At 49.0% G+C, this 24541-nt stretch overlaps 2 protein-coding genes across 3 annotated transcripts; one reads left to right on the top strand and one right to left on the bottom strand.

Annotated features, from left to right (window-relative positions):
* Nucleotides 1-8059: 8059 nt before the first annotated feature.
* Nucleotides 8060-10126, bottom strand: LOC137461689 (transcription factor HES-5-like). Of its 2 annotated transcripts, none has more exons than XM_068171374.1 (3): nucleotides 9778-10126; nucleotides 9291-9489; nucleotides 8060-9124 (listed from the first exon to the last, which is right to left on the bottom strand). In XM_068171374.1, exons 1-3 carry the CDS (start codon nucleotides 9841-9843, stop codon nucleotides 8859-8861), a joined length of 531 nt encoding a protein of 176 aa, XP_068027475.1. In that variant the 5' UTR covers nucleotides 9844-10126; the 3' UTR covers nucleotides 8060-8858. The 2 variants fall into 2 exon arrangements, with proteins under 2 accessions (XP_068027475.1, XP_068027476.1); XM_068171375.1 differs by having other exon boundaries at nucleotides 9306-9489; nucleotides 9778-10098.
* A 9280-nt stretch (nucleotides 10127-19406) lies between these two features.
* LOC137461976 (transcription factor HES-5-like) lies at nucleotides 19407-21433 on the top strand. The gene is made up of 3 exons (XM_068171865.1): nucleotides 19407-19883; nucleotides 20030-20210; nucleotides 20339-21433. Exons 1-3 carry the CDS (start codon nucleotides 19821-19823, stop codon nucleotides 20578-20580), a joined length of 486 nt encoding a protein of 161 aa, XP_068027966.1. The 5' UTR covers nucleotides 19407-19820; the 3' UTR covers nucleotides 20581-21433.
* The last annotated feature ends 3108 nt before the right edge of the window (nucleotides 21434-24541 follow it).

The following is a 24541-nucleotide window of genomic DNA, read 5'->3' as shown; positions in this document are numbered from 1 at the left end:
CACATCCCCAGGAATGTGAATTGTGCCTGAGGTGCCTTGGAAAACTTTATCTCTTAATCAAAAGTACTTTCTGTGTTTGGTGTCCCTGCCTGTCACAAGGGGTTGCAATTAGGTGATATTTAAGGTCCCTCCCAACCAAACCATTCCATGATTTTTTTCAGCCTTGCAGTGATCTTCCTTGGCTCTGAATTCCCAGAGAATTGGCTGCTCGGGCGTGCTGTTATTTCTGTCTCACATTGAGAGAGCTGGGGTTTGATATTCCCGAGCACAGCACTGCGGAGGTCCCGATGGACACAGAACTGGTGGGGAAATTCGGTGTCAAATCTGAATATCCCTGCTTTCGCTGGAATCTGTCTCATGTCAGTTCACCACAGGGAAACCAGCTGTAAAAACTACTTAAAAAAAAGAATGACTTTGGATTGATTAAGCAGATTTTTATTTATTTTTGACCGTTAAAAGTTTCTGCAACTTCTGACGCTCAGGATAACTCTGTCATACATTGGTGCAGCTTGCACAGAACACATCATAACATCCTCCAAGGACAGTAACAAATTCCCATTCTCCCCTGGCAAAAGGGTACCAAAAATAAATATAATTTATACACCTGCCTTTCATGAAAGACTTTGACAAACATTTCTTTTACAATGGACAGCACAGCTGTAACTCTCAGTCCTATAAGGACACAAAAACGAGCTCCTGCCTTCACAAAAGGCACACACGCATCCTGAACCTCACAAACACCCCTGGCTCGTGAGCAAGACATCCCGAGGAATTTCCTCTACATAGTTTGGGAGATGGTTTAACCATTCTCAGAGCGTGCTCAGTACAGACTATAAATATTATAGAACCCCTCGTGCCACCGTGGGAAGGCCAGATTCCCAAATGTGTCCAGTGAGACACATTCCAAGTGGGGATGCCCTGGGACCCCGAGGAGTCCCAGAGGAAAAGGCTTTTGGGAATTCTGACCGTGCCAGGGGTTACATCTTTCCCAGCAGAAGTACAGGGACAACCTCGCAGAGGTTGAGAACAGCCCAGCGGCCCCTCCAGCCCTCCCAGCAGGAGGAGACAGCTCACATTCCCTCAGAACAACTTTCTCTCCACGCCGTGGGATCGCTGCAGTCCTTCTGGGAGAAGGAGAGCTCACATCCAAGCAGAGCAATGACCTGCAAAGGGGAAACATTCTTCCCTACTCATGAGAGGAGCGGGGGCGACTTGTACAGCAAGTCATGGTCTCCTCTGGAACACGGGAAACGCCCAAAAATCACGGAATCGTCAACTGCCAGTGCCTCCCGAGGCTTTGGCATCGCTTCGGCGCTCCTGGTTTTGCGGGAGGCTGGTGCGGAGGAAGAAGCAGAGTCCCCAGGTGCCACCTGTGACCTCCGCGAGTGGCAGCTCGGCTCCCCGGGAATTCAGAGCCGCTCTGGGGCACTGCCAGTCGGGATCATCCCGCTGCGGGCTCCTGGCAAGGGCTGCAAGGGCTGAAAGGGCAGCAGAGGAGAGAAGTGTTACACGGGGAAGCGCCGGCTGGAGCTTTTCCCGAAGGAAAAGGCAGAGAGAGGGATGGGGGATGTGATGGGCAGCACTCACCTCGCCCGTACCCCGGGTCGCTCACAGCCATCCGCCCAGGATTTCGCCTTTCCCCAGCTCGGAGTTGGGCTGGTGCCTCTGAAATCCCTTCTCCAGACAGTTCCAGCTGCTGTAAATCCCATCCGGGCTTGCCGAGCTGTAACACAGAAGGGAAGGTGAGGAAAGGCGAGCAGCGAGGCTTCCCCTCCCCAGCTCTACACCCCAGAGGTGCGGCCCTTCCCGGCTCTCGGGTACTCACCCTGCGCTTCCCTCCAGGCGATGGGATGTCCAGGGAGAGAGCAGCGCTATCCCAAGGGCTGCTCAGCTCGGAGTGGAGAAGGCAGCCGGGATCTGCCCTATTTATACGCAGGGGCCGCATTACAAAAGTCTGGGTCCGGAGCGAGTCGGAGTTTCCCACAGTCGCCAGCCAATCCATGCGTGCCCGGGACAATGGGAAAGCATCCATTACAGCATGGCAAATTGACTGTGAATTGCCTGGGGATAATACCCCGCTCCCAAAGGAGCAGGTGGGCTGGGGAGTGTGGGACACAATAGGGTTTGGCATCGCGGCGCTGGGCAGGGAACGTGGGAAAGCGTTGGCCGTCATTATCATCCAGCTTCTGCCTGATGTTGGGAGCGTCAACATCTCAATGCGCTGCCTTTTCCCAGGCTGTGTTGAAATTAAGCACAGAAGACTGATCCCAGGAAGAGATAATGCTCTGCGCCCCAAAGAGAGGTTGAAAAGGGAAAGATGCAGAATTAGAGGGACTAAACCCTTTCATTAACATTAAACCGTGCTTAGATGAATACAGTACCAGATAATTTTCAGGCAACGACGGACTAAAATCGAGGGAAGAGCCCCTCAAACATGTAACTTGAAATATTTTCCTATGTATTGTTTAAAGTCCCTCTGTAAGTTATACCCAGAGCTCTCCCTTGCTTTTGTTTGGGTAATCTGGGCTTTCCTACGGCAGCCCGTGACATGTCATGATTGTGATGTCTTTCCCAAACATGTCCTCTTTAATTTCATGCCACTTTGTAAATGCCTCACTGTTCCTGAGTCTCCACCTAAATATATTTCCCGTTTACAGACAACTGAGAGGGAAGGAAAAGTCAATTCTTGACTATTATTTTGCTATATGATCCCATTTGCAGGATGTACCACAGGAGTGAGGCCCTCCTGTGACTCTGCTCAGTCTTGGGATTTCTCAGCTCTGTAATGAAGGAGAAAGGACCAGGCAGGATCCTGGATTTGAGCTGCCTTGTAGCAATATTTTTTTTTTCCCCAGGCTGTTTTAAGCTGCCAGCTCAGGTCTGCTGCCCCCTTCCAGCACAACCCAGTACAAACCCAGTCATGTTCAGGATCTGTCAGTCAGGCATGGGAGGTCTCATGCAGTTTTTGAACACCTGTTCCTTACAACTACAACACTGATGAAAAACCTGCTTATTTCTTGTGTCTGCCTTTCAAAATCAGACAGGAAACCTCTGATTTCCCTGGCAGGCAGCCAGTTCCACCTGCCCTCAGCATCCCTCCCCTGGCCAAACCTGTGCCCGTGGATACCTGGACAGCAGAGTGTCCCATCACACAGAGGGCTGGTGAATAAAAGGATGCAATGCTGCAGAAGATGATCCTGTAATCCATTATTAACCTGAAGATTTTAAAGCCTTTTTCACTGCCTGGATCCTCGTGGATTTCCATAAGCCAGGTGTATTCCCTTCCCAGCCCAAAGACACTTTAAGTTTAGATGGATTACTTAGGGTAAAACAATTTTAATTCTTGATGGTTGTCAAAAACTGTAACTGAACACCACGAGTGCCATTCAAAATCAGCTCACTGAATTGTTTTGTCAGCTTGTAATCTGCAGTATTCCTTGGAGCTGGGGCTATCCCTGGCTGCATGTGTGGGAAATGGATTTGTAGAAAATTCTTAAAATTTGGTAGAAGGTTTATATAGTGTGTATCTGCAAGTAAATTTTGAGATACAAAATATTGACTTAGAAATATTATATAATAGGATAGACATTTTTTAGGGGAAAAATTGAATTAGAAATAAGTTTTAAAGGATAGTTTTTTAAATAAGATTAGATATTTTAGAGAAGTAGAATTATGAAAGATGTATTGTAGGAGGACTTATGAAGGGTAATTTTAGATTATTAGTTTTAAGGTAGTTATAGTATGGTGTGGTTAAAGTTAATAGGCTAAGAAACGCTTAGAGTGTATTGTAATTAAAAATAGTTAACTTCTAATATCATAATAACATAAATTATTATTATAATTTTATAAATTATAATAACATAAATTACAACATCTGTCGTATCTCACCCTTCTCATAAGACAAAAACAGTATAAAAATCTTTAAACTGCCTCTCAGTTGCCCCATCTCTAAGTCAAAAAAAAGTCAAATCCAACATGCATGTGCTTGTGCTGTTACTGCAGAGGGAAGTGAAGCACGGGATTTTCTGGATGCCTCCCGGGACCGCGTGGGATGAAGGGACAGCAGGTCCTGCCGCGCACCGTATGGGAAGGAAGGAGGATGCTGGCGGCAGCCGCGGGCACGGGGAGAGGGGAGGGCAGCTCTGACCCAATTTTCAGCCCTGGAAATATGAAATGAGCGGTTTTAAATAATGCCACGCTGTCCGCAGCACAATGCCCCGGCCTCCAAAGGGCTAAACCAGCTCCCAATGATTAAAGCCTGATCCCTTCCTTGAAGGGCCGGGCAGATGGTGCCGCAGGCGTGGGCTCTCCCCGGGACCCTCCCAGGCACACTTCTTTTGTCGGCATTTAACAGCGTGAATGGGAAATCCTGGGAGCTGCGGGCTCGCTCCATCCGATGGGAATGGGGAACCAGGCACCCTGCCCCGCTGCCAGCGCACGCCACCGCGCTCTGCTCCCAAACCTCCCCGTCCCCTCCACAAATCTTCCACTTCCCCGTGCCTGCCTCATCCGCCCCCTCTGTGTGCTGCTGCGGGGCAAGAGAAGCAAATATTCCCCCTGGTTGGTTTGGTTATTAAGACCTGAAAACTTAATGGCGACAGCATTTCCCAACAGGTGGTTGTGAATAATAAACTGCCTGGACTTGGGCTGTCCCTACAGTATATTGCTTATGGAATGCAGAGTGCACTTCCTGCAAGGATTTCAGTAAGGAAAAATCATCCTCTGCTGTAGGAAGTCCATTTAGTCTTTGTTAAAAGTGTGTAATTAGTTTGCTCTGTTTGGTCTTTTTTAAAAATCCCACTGTTGGTGCAGCAGTCTGTCCCCCTGAAATGTGTTTGTGATCCAAATCCTCGTCCTTGTGCTCCATGTCCTTGGGAGGAGTTTGTGCCTTGGACTGTTGCTGCAGAGCCAGAAAGTTGGGCTGTCTGAGGCTCAGAGACACAATTTTCCCTGGTTTGGGAATGAAGGATTAAAACAGACAAATCCCCAGAACTGCCAAACATTGAGTTGACTGAACAACAGGACACAATAATTCCCTTTTTTTGGAGGGGGTTATGAGACCTGGAGATGCTGTGGGCAGAGGCTGCTCCTCTGTAAGTCCCACCAAACCCTGAGTTGCATCATGAAGATGCTGTTTCCAAAATCACAACCTGCCAGGGGCTGTCCCTGCCCATCCTTACAGCCCAGCAATGCCAGACAGGAGCCCTGGCTTTTCCCATGTTCATCATCTCCAACTGGAGCTGCTCCCTGCTAACCCTGAGCTGTGCTGGGAACCTGTGGGATTGCTGTGAGCTGAGGAACAGCCCCAGAGGATCCAGGAAAGGATCCAGCCACCCCAAGACCGTCATTTTAGGTTGGTGTCCATGACAATCCATAAATCAGAGCAGCTGGAGGACCTCCACCCTGAGGAATTGCTGCTGGGCCTTTCTGCTCCTGGTTTACGGGTGGTGGTTTCAGCCCAGGTGTAATTTACTCCACACACAGTTTGCACAAAAGCTGCTACTGCTTGTGATACCAATAGTCAGCCTCCTAAGCCCACCTGATCCATGATTTTCCATGGAGGGGAACTCAGAGTGTTGCAATGGAGCAACAGGTCTGGAGGAGGGTGGACTACCAGCAAAGAGTGTGGAAACCCAGAATTTCTGTGTCATGCAGATTTAAAAACCAGTGTCCTGTACCTCTGTGGCTGTGCTTCCAGCACACAGCTCGATGGCTCTCACCGATTTTAGAGCATTTTTATTTTAGACCATTTCCTACACGCATGCCAGCCTGTCTCCCAGATGCCATTGATGGTGTTTTTAGAGAAATAATTACAATTTTTAATTTTTTTTTTTTCCCCTGTGCCTTCCTTAAATGGTTTAAAATCATTCTGACAACCCCTCTTGAGACACCTATTTAATGTCAAAGAGCATAACGTTCCCAAGTTTTAAAAGGGCCTTCGCATAATACTGATCGATCAATGTGCTCCTTGGGAAAATAGCTCTCCAGATGGTCCATCGGGACAGGAATTGCTGGTCGTCACAATGCGGAGCCAAAAAGCGTCACTAATGTGGGCTGTTGTGAGGCACGCTTCCTTTGTGGGCCTCTGAATGCCCTAAATAGGGAAGAAAGTGTGGGAAACTCCGAGAAACTCAGGCCCACACTCTGAGGTTAATAGGGGCTTTGTCAGGAGAGTATTCCTGAGCTGTGGGATCAGCATAATAAACAACATCTTCCCTAAGGGTGGGAATGTGTTGGGAGCAGGGGAGAGTCACCCCAGGGGCCCGAGGACCCGCAAGAAGCTTTGCGTTTAATTATGAGAAGTGATAATAATTAATAAATTGTAAACATAACCTTTGCTGCGCAGGCCGGAGGTCTGGCTTTTAGCTCTGGGGTAATTGGCAAATTAAAGCCCAGAGGGGCAAGTCTGGCCTTGATGGAAAGCAGAAAGGGAGCACTTGCACCACGGTGGGTCTGACTCCTTGGACCACAAAGAGCAGCTTTTCCCATGGGGTTTGGTCCTTTCCCAGTGCCCAGGGAGGAGGCATTCACTGTTTCTCTCCTTACACTCATTTTTTATACAACCTGCAGAGGTGCTGCCAGCTGTGACCCTCAAACGTGCTTTCCTTGGGTGGAATCCCACCCCCAGAAGAGCAGCAGCCTGTTCCGCGCCACGTGTGGCTGTGTTCCCAGCAGTGCGCATCAGGCTGGGCTGGGCTTTGGGGCACATGGCACTCCAGCTGAGCCTGAACTCCCCCAAACCACCCTAATTAGACTTGATTTAAAACCCCACAGGCATGGACAACAGCTGGAGTTTTGCTGGGATTCAGAAGCCTGTGCTAATTGGCAAGGACAAGTTGAGTACAGCGAGGTTGAAGTGACTTCTTCAAGCTCACTAAGCAACCATAAAACCCAAAAATATCTCTTGTGAATTATGTAGCAGTTCATTAGGAAGAATAAATCTGGAGCCCTGGTAGAGACCTGTACCAAACCCACTCTTGCACTGCACTGGCAGAGAGGAGCACTCAACGAGCCTGTGCACAAATAAAACCAAAATGATCCACGGCCCAAAATGAGGCAGAGCAGCACAGCCCTGTTTGGCTTTTGGGGCCTTTCTGCGTGGTTAACAGAGGATTTCACCACAAACCCATCGAGGACTGGGCAGGTTCAGTGTTGGATGCAGTTTGATCTGTCAGCTGAGCAGATCTCAGGTTGCTCCATGCTTTTGACAAGATCAGGTATTCAGTGTTTCCTTTTGTTTGGGAGCAAACCCTGTGTGCTTGAAATGCAGATTTTCAAGGGCACCTCTCTCCAGGAGTCTGAGGAAAGTTGGATTGTTGACCAAATATGTTTCATGCTGTTCCTGTATCTCTGGAGGAAGGAGAGTGTCCCCTGTCATAAGCCCAAACCAGTGAATTACGGTGGTTAGAGAATAGTTTTGGGAAATGATTATTTGTGCAGATTTATTTTGAAGAGAGGGTAAAATAAAAGGAAATAATTTAGGAGAGGAAGTGCTTTCTCAGTCTCTCCTATCTATACTTTTAGCCAAATGTGGGCTAATTTCACTTCAGTAACGGGAGCCTAACAGAATTTGTGTCATAAAATTTAGACAGCAAAAATTAGTTCAGCCCATTGCAGGTAGCTTCAAAGATCCCCAAGCTGAGGCAGGTGCCAAACTCTTTGGAAGTTATTGGGAAATTTGCACAATACTCCCTTCCAAACAGGCAGAAGGCACAAGGCTGATCTCAGCATGGTGGAAAAATTACTGGGGGAAATGAAGTGGCTGTGGAATGAGTGATTTATTGGAGGCTGAATAGGTCGTTGTGAAATCTGAAAGGTTGACACTTCTCAGCACCTCACTTCAATTTCACTTCCATTTTGATTTTTGATAATTTTTCCAGAGGTTGCTTCCTTACAGGATCTGAAATCCAGCTCTGCCAAAGGGATTTCACAGATGTAATTCATGTATTGGCATGAAGGGCTCAGAACTGACACCTGCTGGCTTCCCCGCCACAGGAGAGTCTGCAGGCACCCAGTCCAGCAGTGCCAGCCCTTTTAATCATTCCAAAGCAAAGCATTAATGACTAAAACCATTTTTATTGTACTGTACAGTGAAGACATGCAAGTTGAACATCACACAGGATGAATACATCACAACTTTATAAAAGCTTTTTAACCCCCTAGCATGCTCAGTGGATGATTATAAAGTACTTATTGCCTCCCTTCCTCCCCCTTTTCCTTAAGGTATAGCAGAGATATTTCCTTTACAAAAGGCACCAATTATCCCTCAAATGAGAGCAGCACAAAGTGACATGAAGAGAATTGTCCCTAGAGCTCTCTGTGATCATCACAACTTTCTGTAAGAAGGATACTAAAAATAGCAGAGGAGCTTCAGAAGAATCAGCATTTCTTAATAACATCTTTCACTCAAAAGGGAAAGGCTCAGTCCTCTCCTTATGATACAAAATACATCCTCCAAAGGGCTCCTTCTTGAGGAAGGTCAATACATTATCTAGAGACAATGGAGCACTTGAACCTGTGACCCAGGCAGGCAGCAGAAAGATTTCAACTGACAGCCATAGGCTCAGCAGCCTGTGATGGAAGCCAAAGGTCATTTACTCTCTAAATCACCACAGAACTTGGTCCTGTCTTTGGCCAGGAGCCACCAATACAAGCAACAAATTTGCTGCAAGATACACCCAGAGTCCTTCACTATGAAGGGAAACCACCCAGCGACCCTCATTTCTGGTGACAGAAAAACAATAACCGCCCCCTCCTCCCACCTTTGGAAAGCAATGTTTCCTACTTCAAAGAGGAACTAAAAAACCACAGGTCCCTCTAGTTTTTGTAGCAAAACGTGGGAATAAAGTTCATCAGGTCTACCAGGGTCTCCAGATGGTCGGAGCAGCAGCCACGCTCTTCTGGGCAGGCTGTTTTCTGGGAAACACACAGGGAGAGAGGGGGGAGCCACGCAGAGCTGGAGAGTACGAGGCATCTGCACCCAGCTGAGCCTTGCAGAAGTGCTTGATCAGCTGGACCTGGGTCTCCTTCTTGGGCTCGTAGTAGGACAGAAAGTGCATCGCTTCCTTGAGGCACCGCAGGTACCCGCTGTTAAAGTCCTGCTCTGGGTTCTTGTGGATGAACGCTGAAAGAGAAGCAAATGCAGCGGGTTAAAATCACGACCAAAACATGGGGCAGTGGTGATTTGTGCAGTGACTTTCATGTGCCTGGGGCCAGGGTGCTCCAGCCCTTGCTCGCCTTGGGGTGTCTGGGAGGGCACAGCCCTGGCAGCAGGTCCAGGTGTGCAACACCTGCTCTGCACTCACTTTTTTGGTCCTGCAGCTGGCTCTGCTGCTTCAGGTAGCTGACAGCCACTTCCAGGATGTCAGCTTTCTCCAGTTTGGAATTGGGCTGGTGCCTCTGGAACTCTTTCTCCAGGAGCAGTTTCAGCTGCTCGATGCTGCTGTTAATCCGGTCCCGGCGCATTTTCTCCACCACCGGCTTCCTCAGCTGTGAGAGAGGGAGCAGATCATCAGGGATTTGGTGAGACCTGACCCAATTTCCCCTCTGATGCCCTGATACACCCACCTTCAAAGATGCTTTTTTTTTGGCAGGAGAGCTGTGTGATGCTGTCTACTCAGTCCCCACTCATTTTAATTTTTAAAAATCTATATAATCCCCCTTATCTCTCTTTAACATATTTGCTCTCTCCCAGACCACTTCCCCCTCTTCTCCCATGTTATATTTATTTGCTAGGGGTAGGCCAGCCTTTCCCATCCCCTCCGGGGCTCTACTTACTTTATTCTTTTCCTTTGGCAGCAGCTTCTCCTCCATGTGGATCATGAGAGCATTGCTGGGAGCCATTCCGAGCGCTCAGCCCTGGGCACAGACCCCAGCCAGCTGCTGTGCCGAGCGTGAGGAGATGCTTTGGCAGCTCCCAGCTGCCTCTATTTATACCCGGCGAGCCGGGGCAGATACGTGAGTGTCGGGATCGCCGGTGTTTCCCACAGCCCCGCAGCCAATCCAGGCCCGCAGCGGGACAATAGAGGAAGCATCCATTAGTGCATGGTACATTGATTGCCAAAGCCCCGGGGAGAATAACCTTCTGCCCACGCTGCTGGTGGAGTGTGTGGCGTGGGGAGCTGGGAAAGCACCCGACCCTCCAGCTGGTTGGGCTGGGATCAATGGCATTCCTGAGCCTCGCATGTGCCAGGCACTGTGGTGGCGTGGAGGAGGCACGCTTTTGGGGGAAGGTGGGAAAAGGAGGGAAGCCCTGCTAGAGTTCAAATCAACAGCCCCAGGGACATCTCTGCCCATCCCAGAGCCTGGGGGAGATCTGTGTGCGTGTGTGTGTGTCCATCCAGTCATTGCACTTTAATGGGTGACCCGAAGTGTGGCCACAGGTTTCTTTGCAGGACATTTCTAAATGGTTGCTGGATCAACAGCAAGAATAACCAGAGAACTGTAACCCCACTTTCTCTCTTCCTCATAACACACCAGGACTCTGTGAGCCCGTTGTCCCACTGTTCCCACTGTCCCCACTAAGGACAGCCCACACCTCCCAGCAGAGCTGGGCCATGCAGAGTCACCCTGTAGCTCTTGCTGTTCCTTTTTCTTATCTATTCCAAACAGACATTTTCAGGAATGATGTTTAAGATGGGCTAAAGGATAGCATGAGGCTCAACCCAGAATCCTGGGAAGTCTTGGGAAACCAGAGGTGGGCCATGAATGGGATTTAGCGGCCGAGGCCCATCTTTGGCCCTCAGTAAGATTGGTTCTGCTTCTCGCTGAGGTTTCAGGTGTGCTTAGTTCTGACCTGGTGAGCGCTCTGAATGTCAGATCTCAGACACCATGTACCTGCCTCGCTGTGCAACCTTCAGCATGTCATCCTCACTCCATTTTTTATCTGGAAAATTTGCTGCTTGCTTGTATCTGCATGGAAATGCCAGGATGAATTAAGCAACCATTTGTTTTGTGATAAAGGCCAGAAAAAGAATGAAAATGTGAGGGCACTGGAGGTCAGTTCTAATTTTGTATTGTGAGTAAAATATCTGCTTGGGTACAGCCCTTAAGGCAGCACAAAAAATAACCCAGAAGCTACCTGGGGAAAGCTGTGCTGCGTCCTATCCTGCCATGTGTAGGTCCAGCCTGGGGTGCTCCAGGCAGAGGTGTGCTCCTCCTCCGAGCATCTGGGCATGGCAAGGGAGGAGGGAAGTGTGCAGTGAGGTAAGAAAGCCAAAGAATTTCTTGCTTGGAAATGCTGCAATGGAGCCCGGGGGTAATGGGCAGTTGACAGGAAGGAGGGAGGTGTCACTGCTGTGGGACTCTTTGTAGCAGCCTGAATGGACTCAGCTCTTTGTGAAGGGCAGATGTTGTCCTTGGAGCCCTTTATTCCCTGCGTTGTGGGAAAGCCAGGAGACAAGACATCTCATGAACACTTTGAAGCAGGCAAAGGATTATGATACAAAATAAGACACAGCTCAGAGACCAAGCCTCAGCTTCTGCCAGCTTTAATGAGGTGTTGCCTGTTTTCCTGGGTTCTCTGGCTGGCCTTTCTCTAGGAGCTGGTATCCTGGGTTATCCCTTTCCTAGCAGGGGAGCCATGCTGCCAGACAGGTAGGCATGGACCAAGCTGGTTGAAGACTCTTCAGTGTCAAAAACCATATTTTTCCCAACTCCTGAGAAGCCCTGACCTTTATTGCTGTATTAGAACTGATAGCCAGATGGTCTTTTGGGAGTTGGATTCTTTCCCTTTAAATCATTCAGGCTCAAGCACCGTCACTAATGTTGGGAGTAGTTGCAAGGCACACTTCTATTGTCCCAGCAAGAAATGTTATCAATGGGGGAAGAGTATGGGAAAGGCAGAGAAATCCAAACCCACACAGCCTGGCGCTAATAACCCCTTTGTGGAGCTGTGCTTCTGTTGGGGCACCATGAACTCTGTGGCTTTTTCACCCAGGAAGGCTGAAATGGGCACGTTTCACTATCCAGGGGCTTCTCCAGGATCCTGTGTATGGGGAGAAAGGGGCGACAAGGGCAGGGACACCGGTTCATGCAGGGGTGGCTGCAGGAATGCTGAGCTGAAGCTTAGGCTATCCCAAGCTCTGGTTTGTTCTACTGTGCCTCAGTTTGCTCTTGTGGGAAATGGGAGAGTGGTGCTGAGCTCTTCCCAGGGCCCTCTTGGAACTGGGAGCTGCCCTGTGCCTGTGGTAAGAGGCAGGAATGGGGCTCAGGTGGCCTGTGTGCTATTCTGGCATCGCTTGGGAGCACCTCAGGGAGCAGAGTGGAGGAGCAGCAGTGCTGGGGGTGCTGAGAGGGCCTCTTCTCCCTGTCTGTTGAGAGCAGTGCTGTGAAAGCTTTTTTACCCAGGGAAATGGAGGGAAGTCAGGATCAAGGCAGCTCTGATCTCACTTTAATGGGGAATGTGCCGGTGGCAGCAATAACACTGCCAGTGTCCCAGGCAGACACACCTGGGTGGGAAATGTTATCTTTGAATGCTATTCAAAATGATGAACCCTGGTAAACTACCGGGTCTGTCTGTCGCTGCTGGGTGGACCTGATCTAATGGTTGAGGTACACAGATTTCAGCACCACAAATCCCTGCAGTGTTAGCACAACCCTTCACCACCTCATGTTCTCACAACTTCTTCCCTGGATGTTCTTGGCCAAGGTGTGAAAAGACAAGGAACTACCTGTTTGAGGTGACCCCTAATGATCCTCTGACTGTTCTTAATTGAGGAGCCACTGCTTCCTTTGGTGTCTCAGATGAAGAGCCCTTCTCCCAGCCCTAACCCTGCCCCTGCCCTTAACCCCAACCCTCACCCTAATCCTGCCTATCATGCTCTACTCAGGGTCTTTCAGTGACATGACATTCTACACAGCAAATTGTATAAAAAATGTTTGGCTGGAAGGCAATATGTAACCATGTAAAACTTGTTATTCAGGACTGGCTTCTGTTCCCACAGAGAACTCTGCATGTGAACCAATGGAGTGGGAGTCGAGGGAAATCTGCCTCTTCCAGGGGAAAAGGTTATGTTGTTATTAGAACTGTTGTATGAAATATTCCATTAAATGTCATTAACATGGCATTATCTTGCCTCCTTGAGACATCAGAACCCACTCAAAAAGGGGTCTTAATACTGTAAAGTACATTCTTCACAGATTTAACCTCTTTTAATTAGTTTTTCTTCAGATCCAGAATGTTTAATATACTGCCATTCCCAGGTGCCTGAGTGAAGGAAAGTGGACTTTGATCATTAAGAAACATGTGAGACAACTTGATCTGCATTTTTAGGGTTGTTAGAGGCAAAAGCAATTTCTATAGCTGCTTGTGTGGTGACCCCCAAGTAGTCATGCCACAATGACATAGTCCTTCTACAGTGAGTATCACAAATAATTAAAAATTAAGTAGAATTTATTATTTTTCTGTCCAGCTGAAATTCCCACAAGTCACCTCTCGGCATATTCAAGAGTGCACAAGAGGGATTTATTATTTCCTGGTATATTGACTCTGAAAGGTCTGGGGATTACAGCTGCTTTGCACATGAATAGCTGGAGTGTGTTGTACAAAAGGCATGGTCTGTGGGATAATGGGGTTGGATGTGGGAAAGCGCTGACCCTGGGGGAGAGCAGGCTGGTGCCTGATGGCAGGAATCAATTATGTCTAAAAGGAACACATTGCCCTGGGAGCAGGCTTGGCGGGAGCCACCATGTTCTGTGTTTACCACCCTCCTCCTTCCAAACCAGGATAAAACACCCACGGGATGGATCCTGTCCTTCCGCTCCTTCCCGGGGCTCACGGAGCTCAGTGCTGAGTTACCGGGGATTTTGGAAATGCTGCTGGTCCCCATCTCTGGGATGGGGCTGAGGGATCTCCCACGTGCTGCCAGCTGGGTTTGAGGTTTCTCCCAAGCACCCTGGATAGTGCTGTGTTCGCTGGGAGCTCCCTGAAAGTCCTCTGGAACGCCCCATCAGTCACCTCCCCTGCCCTGGCCAAGGGAGGGAACAGCCTGTCACTGACAATACAGTGGGGACAGCAAACAGGAGCTGCTGGGTTCATGCACTTCTGTCATTGTTTGCTTTTGGGTGGGTTTTTTGGGAGATGGTGGCATCCAGCTCTTACAATGGGCTCCACACCTCTGCGGGTCTGGCAGTGCTGCCAGCCTTTCAAATATCAAAATTTGGACTCTGGGGAACCAAGAAATAGGCTGAACATCACAGAGGTTTAACAAAAACAATTTGATGTTTCCCATAAAAATAAAAGCATTTTGATGGATTTTTTTTTTTTTTTTTACTGAGCACTTGGACTTTGGATTGATAGAATAAATTTTCTCTCTTTACAGAATTATGAGGCTTGGATGTGAAGTCCTGCTGAAGGCCCTAAGTATTATGGGTCTCCTGATAGAAGTCACAAGACTCAGCAAACAGTGCTTGCCAAGCTTTTGGCAGGGAGCAGGTATCCTGCAGAGAGGATATTTCAGCAGAGCAGGCTGGGAATAGGGAATGTGGCTCCTGAAGTCTGGTCCCAGCAACCACTTACTGTCATTAATGAGAGAGGAATGGTGTGTCCGTGCCAGACAGGAGGGCAGGATCCTGACAGGAGCAGCAATTAATCCCATCTGCATGGGGCAGATATTTAATCACTCAGAAGCTGAGTGTCCCCTGAGCCTCCTTTGATTTTCCCTGCCTTGGGAACAAGTCTATAACCTGAAGCTGACTCTCCCTTATGCCCCAGTGGATTTCTCCCCTTCCCTTGAGCTCAGCCCGACTTTTGAGGTGAGTTTTGGGGTGTAAGCTCACACTGGAACCCATTTTCTTGTGCTTGGCAGCTGTCAGTCACCAGCTGCAGAGCACAATGGACATGTGTCTGGGGAAAGTGTCCCAGGGCTCCTGTGAGATCCTACCCTGCCAGGCAGGTGGGTTTTGGAGACATCTTTGCCACGCTCAGCTGGCAGCAGAATGAAGAGAGGGTGTCTGATAAAAGCAAGAAGGGTTTTCCAGGAAGTGGATAACCTGATCCTGAGCCAGGCAAAGGACTGGCAGAGGGGTACACATGAGCTGCCAGGCCATGGGCAGGGCTGGGTGCCCTCATCTCTATCCACAGGGCAAGGCACATTGTCAGATTTCCTCATATTCCCTCAGGAGTCCATGTAATTCAGGGCACACTGCATCCCCTTCCTGAGGAGCTCCAATCCCAGGATAACCACACCTGCTGGGAAGCAGCTGAGCAGAATTCCATCGTGCTGACAGACAGACTTGCCCAGGGACTAAGCACAGCTGCAGGTCTGCAGGGGTATGAATAAGCAAATTAAAACTGAGTTTACTTTCTGAAGAGATGGAGTTATTTTCTGTTGAACACAACAATAAGTATTTCCTGTTTGGGGAACTGAGTTTATCTTCCTTTCCAGCTATTTCATAGGCTTAGAAAAATTATACTAAATAACATTTTCAAACTCCACTGCTGCACTTGAGGGCAAAGGAGAACTTTGCTGTCTGCTTATCTGGGTGGTGTGTGGCTGTGAGTGTGGTCCAGCCTGGAAATCCAAGTCCTCCCACAAGCAAGGGAGCTGGTCCCATTCAGAGATGCCAAAGCTAATTAAAACAAAAGTGGGTGCCGAGCATTTTTGTAAACCAGATGTCTCAAACAACCTCTTGCCCATAGAAGCCTGCGACTTGTAGGCTGTTTGAAATCTTGAAATCTTGGTTTTCTCCTCTCAGCCTCATTTTCCCGCCTTTGTAAAACACTGCTAATAATACATCCTCACCCACGGAGGAGGTCGCTGAGAATTCATTAGCTGGTATTTGTAAAGCACTTTGAAAATGCAAAGCCAGTGCATTATTCCTACTCTTCTGGATGCTTTCCATGTTATTAAAATCAGGATTTCAGAAAGGCTTATCTGGGATCAAAACAGCATCCCAAACTTGAAAGGAAGCAAGACTGTTAAACCATCAACTGTCGCCTCCCCCTCCAGCCAGATGTTAAGCCCTTAAAGAACTGAAGTGGCACAAGGAATTACTTTCCCAAGTTCCCCCAGCTGGGCTGACAGGCCTTGATCAATGGTTTTCTCCACGGTGAGGGCTATGCAGATGGTCTGCCCAGAGCAAGGTTTCTGTGGAGTACAAAGGGAAGTCAAACACCATTTCTAATTCAGCTTGTAGCATGGCACACTTCCTTTATCCTGCGCCTGAATGCCCTGAATGGGAGAGCAGTGTGGGAAACTGGAGGGAACTCCACACTCACCACGGCTGTGGGGCTCTGAGACACCCCTGTCCTCAAACCACATCTGCCTGTGACAGGCAGGGGGGAAAGGAGTGACAGATCGAAAAATCAGATTATAAAACCTGCATGGAGGGAAAGTAAACCATGAGGAAAAGGAAAAAAAAAAAAGGGAAGGAAGCCGTGCAGGCCGACAGAAATTGCACCAGCCAAGCAGCAGGACAGGGAAGGACAGGGAGGAAATGTGGGGAAGGGTTAGGAGGAAAAGCAGGGAAGGGTTGGGAGGAAATGACAGGGAAAGGAGTTGCAGAGCACAGTCTTGCTCATCCACCAGTCAGGCCACAGCCAACTGTCCCACTAGAGGTGGCAGAGGTGGGTCAGATTGTGCTGAGAATTCTGAGCCATATCCCCTGTTTGCCTCTTTAACTCCCCAATCTGTTTAATACGTCCCAGGATATGCAGCAACTCCTGTGGACCATGATGGTATTGTAAGAGTTTTGTATGACCCATGTGGAGCTATGGGAGCTGAGAAAACTCAATCAGGTTTTATACCAGCAATACCAGGTGGAGAAAAGAAATGAGAAACAACAGATCTGAATATTGTTTTGGTATTTGGCAGGAGAAAATTAAAATTTTGATTAGGTTTTGATAAATCAAGAGATAGGTGTGGAGGTAATTTGTATTTACAAGTTTACAGAGATCAGGAAATAGCTCCAGAGGTACGAAATCTGCACAGCAAATATTGGAGTCCAAATTCTCTGTTGGCCTCAGTGTGGGTCCCAGTAAGGCCTTTGGGATTGGACCCACTTTATTTTCCACCTCAGAATGCTCTGCAGGACTCAGCACTAACTGAATAGCCCACATTTTGCTGTCTTTCCTGTTCCCAGTTCATCCCTGCCCCTGGTCCCCGTTCTGAATGACTTACTGCTGTGGAAGTTTGTGTACTCGGGAGTTTCCCACACCGTTCCTTAACTATATTCCCTCCTGTCACAAAGGAAGTGTGCCCAACTACAAACCACATTAGCAACGGTGCTTGGCTCTGCTTTGTGTTCAGTGGGAAACCCTGCTCCCAAAAGGCCATCTGGGCAGCCTGGACTGGGAGGGAAGCAGTGGGAGCAGGGAGCATCTCTCCAGACTTGGAAAGCAGCAGCATCCTTAAGGCTTTCTAAAGAGTTAACATCTGGCAGGGATTCTGGGGCAAGGCTGTTGTTGATGCCCTGTTTCAAATATACAGATCTAGTATTTTGGGATCCTAATGAGCTTTCTGTCCAGCAGTGTATGTGTTTGGAGTAGGAAATGTATAATTCCAAATTCATTCTTCTTAGTGTGAAGTCCACAGACTCTGCAAGCCTTATAATAGGGAGAAATTTTTGTTACCACTTTCTTCAGGATTTCCAGCCAAAGCAGAGCATCTATTTGGGTTATTGAGCATCTAATTTGAGTAACTCTTCCAACTCGGTCAGTAATTGGCTAATTTTTCCCCTTAGAGCTTGTGCAACCAAAGAGAAAATAAAAAGCTGTTTTAAATACGTGTTTTTGTTTCCAATTCTTTAAAATTTGTGTGTGACAGAGCAAGGATGTAGGATCCTCAATGGGTTTCCCACCCAGGGGACATTTTACTACATTTACCTCCCAATAATACATGGAATATTGTAATTCTTATTATCACACCCAGTTTCAGTATGTAGGGCTTCCAGTCTCTCCAGCAGAAGTAGAATGCCACAGAAGATTATTTTGCATTCAGCCTCCTCAGGTGCAGGCTCTGGGTCAGTTTGGATGCTGGTGGAGAGGAAATTCTGAGCACTGATCCCTTGACTCTGCCAGTGCACAACCACTCCCAAGAGCAAGGAGGGTAAAGTTGACATGACTGTTCCCGTGGAATTAATGTAGTTTTTATCTGGGTGCTGAGTGGAGAATCAGAGGAAAGCAGCAAGAGGGAAAGAGCAATTGCCTCTAGCAAAACTGCTCTGCCCATCACAGGACCGGCACTTTTCTTCTTCATGTGCTTAATTAACGAGTTTGAGAAACGAGTCCCAGCTCCTGAGTTTCTGTTTCAGGGAATCTCCCCAAGAGGGATGCACAGAGGGCAAGATTGGTTTCAGAGGTGGCATTACATGGGCTCAGAGATAATCCACAGGCTTTGAGGAGAACATGTGAAACGGTGTCACAAAAGCTTTCCCACAACTTGACATAAAAGACCCGGAGCTCAACAGCTGCTGCTCTGTGCTGAGAGAAGGGAGCCCATTCAGGGCAGCACAATAGGGATGGAAAAGCAGAGCCTGGAAGAGGTCATTGAAGCCTTACCTGGTGCACCCATAATGAGCTGCAGAGTGAGAGAGAAATGTGTCCCTGTGCTCTGGGTGTTCACGTTAAAGGCCCTGTGTGACCTCACACACACATTAGTGTAAAGGTGAACACACCTACACATATATTAATGTGAATACAACTGCTATTTACTCACTACAGTAAGAGCTCCACAAACATAAGCCCTGACATTACTTGACGGAGAAATTGCTGGCAGATCTGGTTCAAGTTTTCCAGCAAGAATCCCTGGCTGTGTTTTTATCAGACTGTCAATTCTCCCAGCTGCAGGCACCACCTGAGCACAGGCAGTGCGTCAAACGCAGCAACTGGCCCAGGGGAGAATAATGAGGAATCAGGAATTTGATTTCTGATGAGTTTATGAGGATAGAAATCTCTTCTGCACCCAGTTTTCCTTTGTTTCTAGACTAAACGAAAATAATTAGAGTAAAATGTGTTTTGAGGAGGAAGAAAGAGGCAGCATGTGATACTGAACTGACCCTGAAACAATCACAAGACCCTTCTCCACAAGTATTTGTCTTGCAGGTATTTGGAAACAGAAACATGAAGTGCTTATGACTTGGCTTGAGGGTTTTCTAAAGGGCTGCAAAAGATTCTGAGGGAAGGGAACAAGGATCAAACCAGAACATGTTTTCAATTATCGAGAGTACTTAAAATTAAATGTTTTATTTGCAGTGAGACAAAGAGGGAAAGCCGTTTTCTGCTTCCCGTGGGCAAACCTGGTGCCCGAGTCACCTGTGGGAGAAGCACAGGTGGCTCACTGTGGAAAGCAGGTTAGTGGATTTGAGGAATTTCTGGTCGCCAGGAGCTGCTGGCGTGTGCCTTGTGCCTGCTGCAGCGTGTGCCTGGGCGCGCTCCCGGGAGCAGCATTCCCGCCATCGGCAGCTGACCTCCTCCTGCCTCCTCCTCCTGCCTCCTCCCGCATGTGAACCCCGGGCTGCCCCTGGAATGCTATTGATCCGCGGCATTAGTCAGCAGCCTTTCCCCTTGAAGGGCAGCTCTTTCCCAGCTCCTGACACGTAACTCTGATCCCAGCCTTTCAGGGAGCACACACTCCCCACCTGCTCATCTGGGAGAAGGTCATTATCCGCGGGCTATTCACTGCCACTGGAGCATGCAAGAATAGCTGCTTCTCCCATTGTGCTGCCCGTGGCCCGGATTGGCTGGCGAGTGTGGGAAACGCCACCGAGCCGCAGACCCACACACTCGCCCCGAGCCCGGACAGTATAAATATCGGGGACAGGCAGCTTCCAGCAACACGTTTCTCCTGGATTCCACTCCAAGACCTCTCTGCTCAGGACAGATGGCTCCCAGCACCGTTTTCTTGGAGCCCGACAACCTGCTGACACCAAAGGAGAAAAACAAAGTAAGTGCAGGTGCAGCAGAGCAGTTTACACCAGCTGAGACCTTGCCTCGCTCTGTTGAGGAGCAGTGGTGGGCAAGAAACAGCCCTGCGGAGTGTCAGGGAGAGGATCCTTTAATAACAGGTCTCTTTTCCTTTGCTTTTTACAGCTGAGGAAGCCGGTGGTGGAGAAAATGCGCCGGGACCGGATTAACAGCAGCATCGAGCAGCTGAAACTGCTCCTGGAGAAGGAGTTCCAGAGGCACCAGCCCAACTCCAAGCTGGAGAAAGCTGACATCCTGGAGATGACTGTCAGCTACCTGAAGCAGCAGAGCCAGCTGCAGATGAAGAGTAAGTATGGAGCTTTCTTTCAGTCTCCATTTTACTGCAAATTTGTCACTGTTGTATGAATCTCGAGCCATGGACAGCTGTTCTAAACTATTCTTTCTTCCCTCTCCCTCTTTTCTTCCCTTCTCTAGCTGCAGGATCCTTCCATAAAAGCTCACAGTTTGACTTCAGAGAGGGCTATTCCAGATGTTTGCAAGAAGCTTTCTATTTCCTCTCTCTCCACAAAGTCCGAACTGAAACACAGACCAAACTTTTAAGCCACTTCCAGAAGAGCCAGTCAGCTGCTCCAGAGGTCTCCTTCTCCCCTGGGAACGCCAGTGCCCTGAAACAAGTTTCTCCAAAGGACAGCAGCCCTCTCTGGAGGCCCTGGTAGTCGGGGGAGTCCTCACTGCACGGACCTGTGACAGTCCAGAGGAAGGATCTGACTGCATCTGATAGTTCAGCCCTGATCCTCTCTCCTGTAGGGAATTTTATTTCCCCCCGTGTTTTATTTATGTACGAGAGAATGCCATGCTTTTGACTTTTTTGGGATCCTCTGGCAAAAGCTGAGGTGTTCTGTTTAGTGTTGAAGCTGTGTAGGCACTGGTGCAGTGCTGCCCGGGCAGGGGCAACGTCTTCAGAATGAAGGAGGGTGTTTGTAAATGTTACAGTTGTGATGGACAGGAATTGCTGTAGGAGATTTTCTCTAATATTCCCAGTAAGAGCCATCAGCTTTGCTCTGGCTTGACTGACAACTCTGGTGGGCTCAGTCACTCCGGAGGATAAATTTATTCCCTTTGGTTCATGCACACTTGGTTAAAGTATTTCCCTCTGTTTGCTTATCAGTTGTGCAGCATCAAAAATGGGTTTGGTTTTCGTTCGGATTTCTCCCCCATGGCCCTTTCATAGTCCTGTATATACAGTGTGAGGGATGACCAGGAGTTAGGAAACTATGTGGAATATTTCTACTATTTGATGCTTTTTTCAATTTAGAAAAAGAGTATGTTATTGCTTTATGTTAAAGAAAAGTAGCAGGTAACAGGCTTGATTTGTCAATGTTATACATTTTGGGTGTAAGCTATGCTTTTTTAGCATTTTCATTATAATAATGATTTTTATCTGTATTGAGTGGTCAAATTCCTGGTGGATGGTGTTTTTCCCAGTGTCGGGACTGCCCTATGGCTCACCTGCATACTGTGTATGCATCTCTGTGTGTGTAGAGAGCAATAAAATGCATTTGTATGCAACTTCTGTGTGGGTCTCTCCATCTGAAGGATGTGCAGCTACTTACACCCCTGAGAAAGGTTAACATAGTTCTGAAGAAATGGGTTTTTCATAAAGCTCAAGGAACTCCCTTTCATGTTTACTCTGTATATTCTCGTGAATCCCACCATGTGAGTCACCCCAAACCTCAAGGAGTGCTCCTGTCACACAGATTCCTGCAGAATCCTACTAAGCATTTCCTCAGTCACTACCCCTCCTGTCCCAAAACCCCTCACCTAAGCAGCAATGTTCTGCACCTGCCCAGAACCTGAGTCTTATTTTCAGACCATTTGTTCACAAACTTAGTCCACTAAGCCTAGTTTTGAGGGGTGGGTTTGTGCCAGATTTAGAGGGGCTCCAACCAGGATTTGAGGGGTTCGTTGGTTTTTACCAGGATTTGAGGGCTTGGTTTGCCAGGTTTTGAGGGGTGGGTTTGTGCTAGGTTGAGAGGGATTTTTAGCAGGATTTGAGGGCTTGGTTTTCTGGGCTTTGAGGGGTGAGTTTTTGCCAGGTTTACAGGGGTTTGTGCTAGAATTTGAGGGCTTGGTTTGCCAGGTTTTGAGGTATGGGTTTGTGCCAGGTTTGGAGGGGTTGGCTTGCCGGGATTCGAGGGGTTTGTCAGGTTTTGAGGGGGTTGCCACAATTTAAGGGGTTTGTCAGGCTTTGAGGGTTTTGCTGTAATTTGAGAGTTTGTCACGCTTTGAAGGATTTGTCAGGTTTTGAGGGGTTTGTCAGGCTTTGAGGGGTTGGTTTGCCAGGATCTCAGTGGTATCTCAGGCTTTGAGGGGCTGCTTTGGCACAATTTGAGGTATTTTACTGATTTTGGGCATAGCTCTCTCCCTACCAAAGCCTTCCCCGCTCTGCCCGGCCGGGAGGGTGGGAAGCACTGAGGGAATCCGAGCCGCACGGCCCGGCGGCTTCCCATCCCCTTCCCATCCCCTTCCCTTCCCGTCTCCTTCCTCCATGCCTTCTTTTGCTTTCTCTTTGGTGTCCTGCGGGGATCCCTGCCGGGGCACCATGAGGATGGCGAGTGGGGAGACCAGGGACTGTGAGGGAACCGCCTCAGGGGCCATGAGGGACCTGCCTCAGGGGCCATGAGGGACCTGCCTCGGTGGCCATGAGGGAACTGCCTCAGGAGCCATGAGGGACCTGCCTCGGTGGCCATGAGGGAACTGCCTCAGGGGCCATGAGGGAACCGCTTCAGGGGCCATGAGGGACCTGCCTGGGGGCCATGAGGGACCCACCTCGGTGGCCATGAGGGACCCACCTCGGTGGCCGTGAGGGAACTGCCTCAGGAGCCATGAGGGACCCACCTCAGTGGCCGTGAGGGAACTGCCTCAGGGGCCATGAGGGACCTGCCTCGGTGGCCATGAGGGAACTGCCTCAGGGGCCATGAGGGAACCGCTTCAGGGGCTGTGAGGGACCTGCCTCGGTGGCCGTGAGGGACCTGCCTCGGTGGCCGTGAGGGAACTGCCTCAGGAGCCATGAGGGACCCAACTCGGTGGCCGTGAGGGAACCGCCTCAGGGGCCATGAGGGACCCAACTCGGTGGCCGTGAGGGAACTGCCTCAGGGGCCATGAGGGACCTGCCTCGGTGGCCATGAGGGAACTGCCTCAGGGGCCATGAGGGACCTGCCTGGGGGCCATGAGGGAACTGCTTCAGGGGCTGTGAGGGACCTGCCTCGGTGGCCGTGAAGGAACTGCCTCATGGACTACGGGGAAACAACCTCAGTTGCCGTGAGGGGAAACCACGTCAGGGGCCATGAGGAGCTGATCTCAGGGACCTGGTTCTTGTGGTGTAACCCGGTCCTTGTGTTGCCCTGAGGTCCTCGCCCTGGTGTCGGTCACGCCGTTGGAGCGCTGGCTGTGCCCTGTGGGCACTGAGTGTGATGTGGCCAAGGACACTTTTTGCTTTTTCCCTGCGTGAAAGGCAGAAGTGTGTGAGCTGCTGCCTGAGGTGAAGGGTGTCTGAAGGAAACACTGGGTCACAAAGACTCTGCTGAACTGCCCTTAGCCAGAGGTGCAGAGAGAAATCCTGTGGGCTTCTCCCTTCTAGGTGAAATCCAGGACAACATGTGTGAAGTTTGTCCTCTTGGCATCTCCACCACAGCCTGCATGTCTGAGACCTGCACCCCACTGCCCAGGGAAGCAGCTCAGATTCCTTTTGGGTGAGTGAGGCTGTTGGGTCTGCATTTTGGTGTCTTCCAAACAGCAGCATCCTCTTCCCAGTAAGGCTCTGAGTGTGGAATCCCTTACTCTTGGGAACAGCTGAAGTCCTCTCTTTATAAGCTCATTGACATTACAGATTTAGCCTTCAGCTTCTCATCCAAACTTGTCACTGCATGGGAGGCTCTTGGGCTGGCTCCAGCAGAACTGGATCTGGAGCCATGGAGAGCAGCACACTCTTGGTACCTGGGTTTTCAGGTGACACATCCCTTACTCTAGGAGTAAGGGACACATCCACTCTAGGAGTGGAACAGCTGACAATTTGCTTCTGAGGAGAATTTTGCACTTACAAGCATTAAAGCAAAGAGGTAAGAGCCACCTCCCACTTGGATTACGCACCAAGAGTCAGGATGACCTTTGGGAGGTGTGATGTGGAAAACAGGGCAGCAGTTCACTGTAGGTTGTAACACCACAATGTTTTATTTTCTCACATCACACCTGAGGACCAGAACATTTCCCCATCTCTACTTCTGACAACAATCATGGAAACCCTTGTCTCTGGGGTTCTGCTGGATGGTGCAGCTGCCCTCAGAAATATCCGGCAAAGGAGGAAAGGTTATGTGCCCCATAAGTATGAAGAACGTGACTGTAAAGGGGTAGTTTTGTAATAACATGCTGAAGAACGGTCTTAGCTCTTCAGCTTGTTGGTGGGACTGTTTCCTTTCCTTTGCAGCAGTGCAGGAGTCAGAGGTATCTCTCTTTTTGGGTAATACATTAAAATCTGATTTGAGAGTGACCCAACAGTGGCTCTTGCTCTTAAGACAGAAGTTGAAGCCTGGCTGTGAGAGTGGAAAGAGTAGGATTTGCTGATAAAAGCTGATAAAAGCTGACTGTTCATACTCTGTGTTTTCCTTTGACATGTCATAA

Source organism: Anomalospiza imberbis, chromosome 23 (genome assembly GCF_031753505.1).
Source record: "Anomalospiza imberbis isolate Cuckoo-Finch-1a 21T00152 chromosome 23, ASM3175350v1, whole genome shotgun sequence".
Classification (NCBI taxonomy): domain Eukaryota; kingdom Metazoa; phylum Chordata; class Aves; order Passeriformes; family Viduidae; genus Anomalospiza; species Anomalospiza imberbis.
Note: the sequence above shows the minus strand (reverse complement) of the source record. Positions and strands in the feature narration are given on the sequence as shown.

Excerpts from the sequence above, each read along its gene's own strand:
- LOC137461689 (XM_068171374.1), bottom strand. The coding sequence starts at position 9,843 with ATGGCTCCCAGCAATGCTCTCATGATCCACATGGAGGAGAAGCTGCTG. Across the intron at positions 9,490-9,777 it reads TGCCAAAGGAAAAGAATAAA|CTGAGGAAGCCGGTGGTGGA; the intron begins GTAAGTAGAGCC and ends CCTCTCTCACAG. Across the intron at positions 9,125-9,290 it reads AAAAAGTGAGTGCAGAGCAG|CGTTCATCCACAAGAACCCA; the intron begins GTGTTGCACACC and ends CTTCTCTTTCAG.
- LOC137461976 (XM_068171865.1), top strand. The coding sequence starts at position 19,821 with ATGGCTCCCAGCACCGTTTTCTTGGAGCCCGACAACCTGCTGACACCA. Across the intron at positions 19,884-20,029 it reads CACCAAAGGAGAAAAACAAA|CTGAGGAAGCCGGTGGTGGA; the intron begins GTAAGTGCAGGT and ends TGCTTTTTACAG. Across the intron at positions 20,211-20,338 it reads GAGCCAGCTGCAGATGAAGA|CTGCAGGATCCTTCCATAAA; the intron begins GTAAGTATGGAG and ends TCCCTTCTCTAG.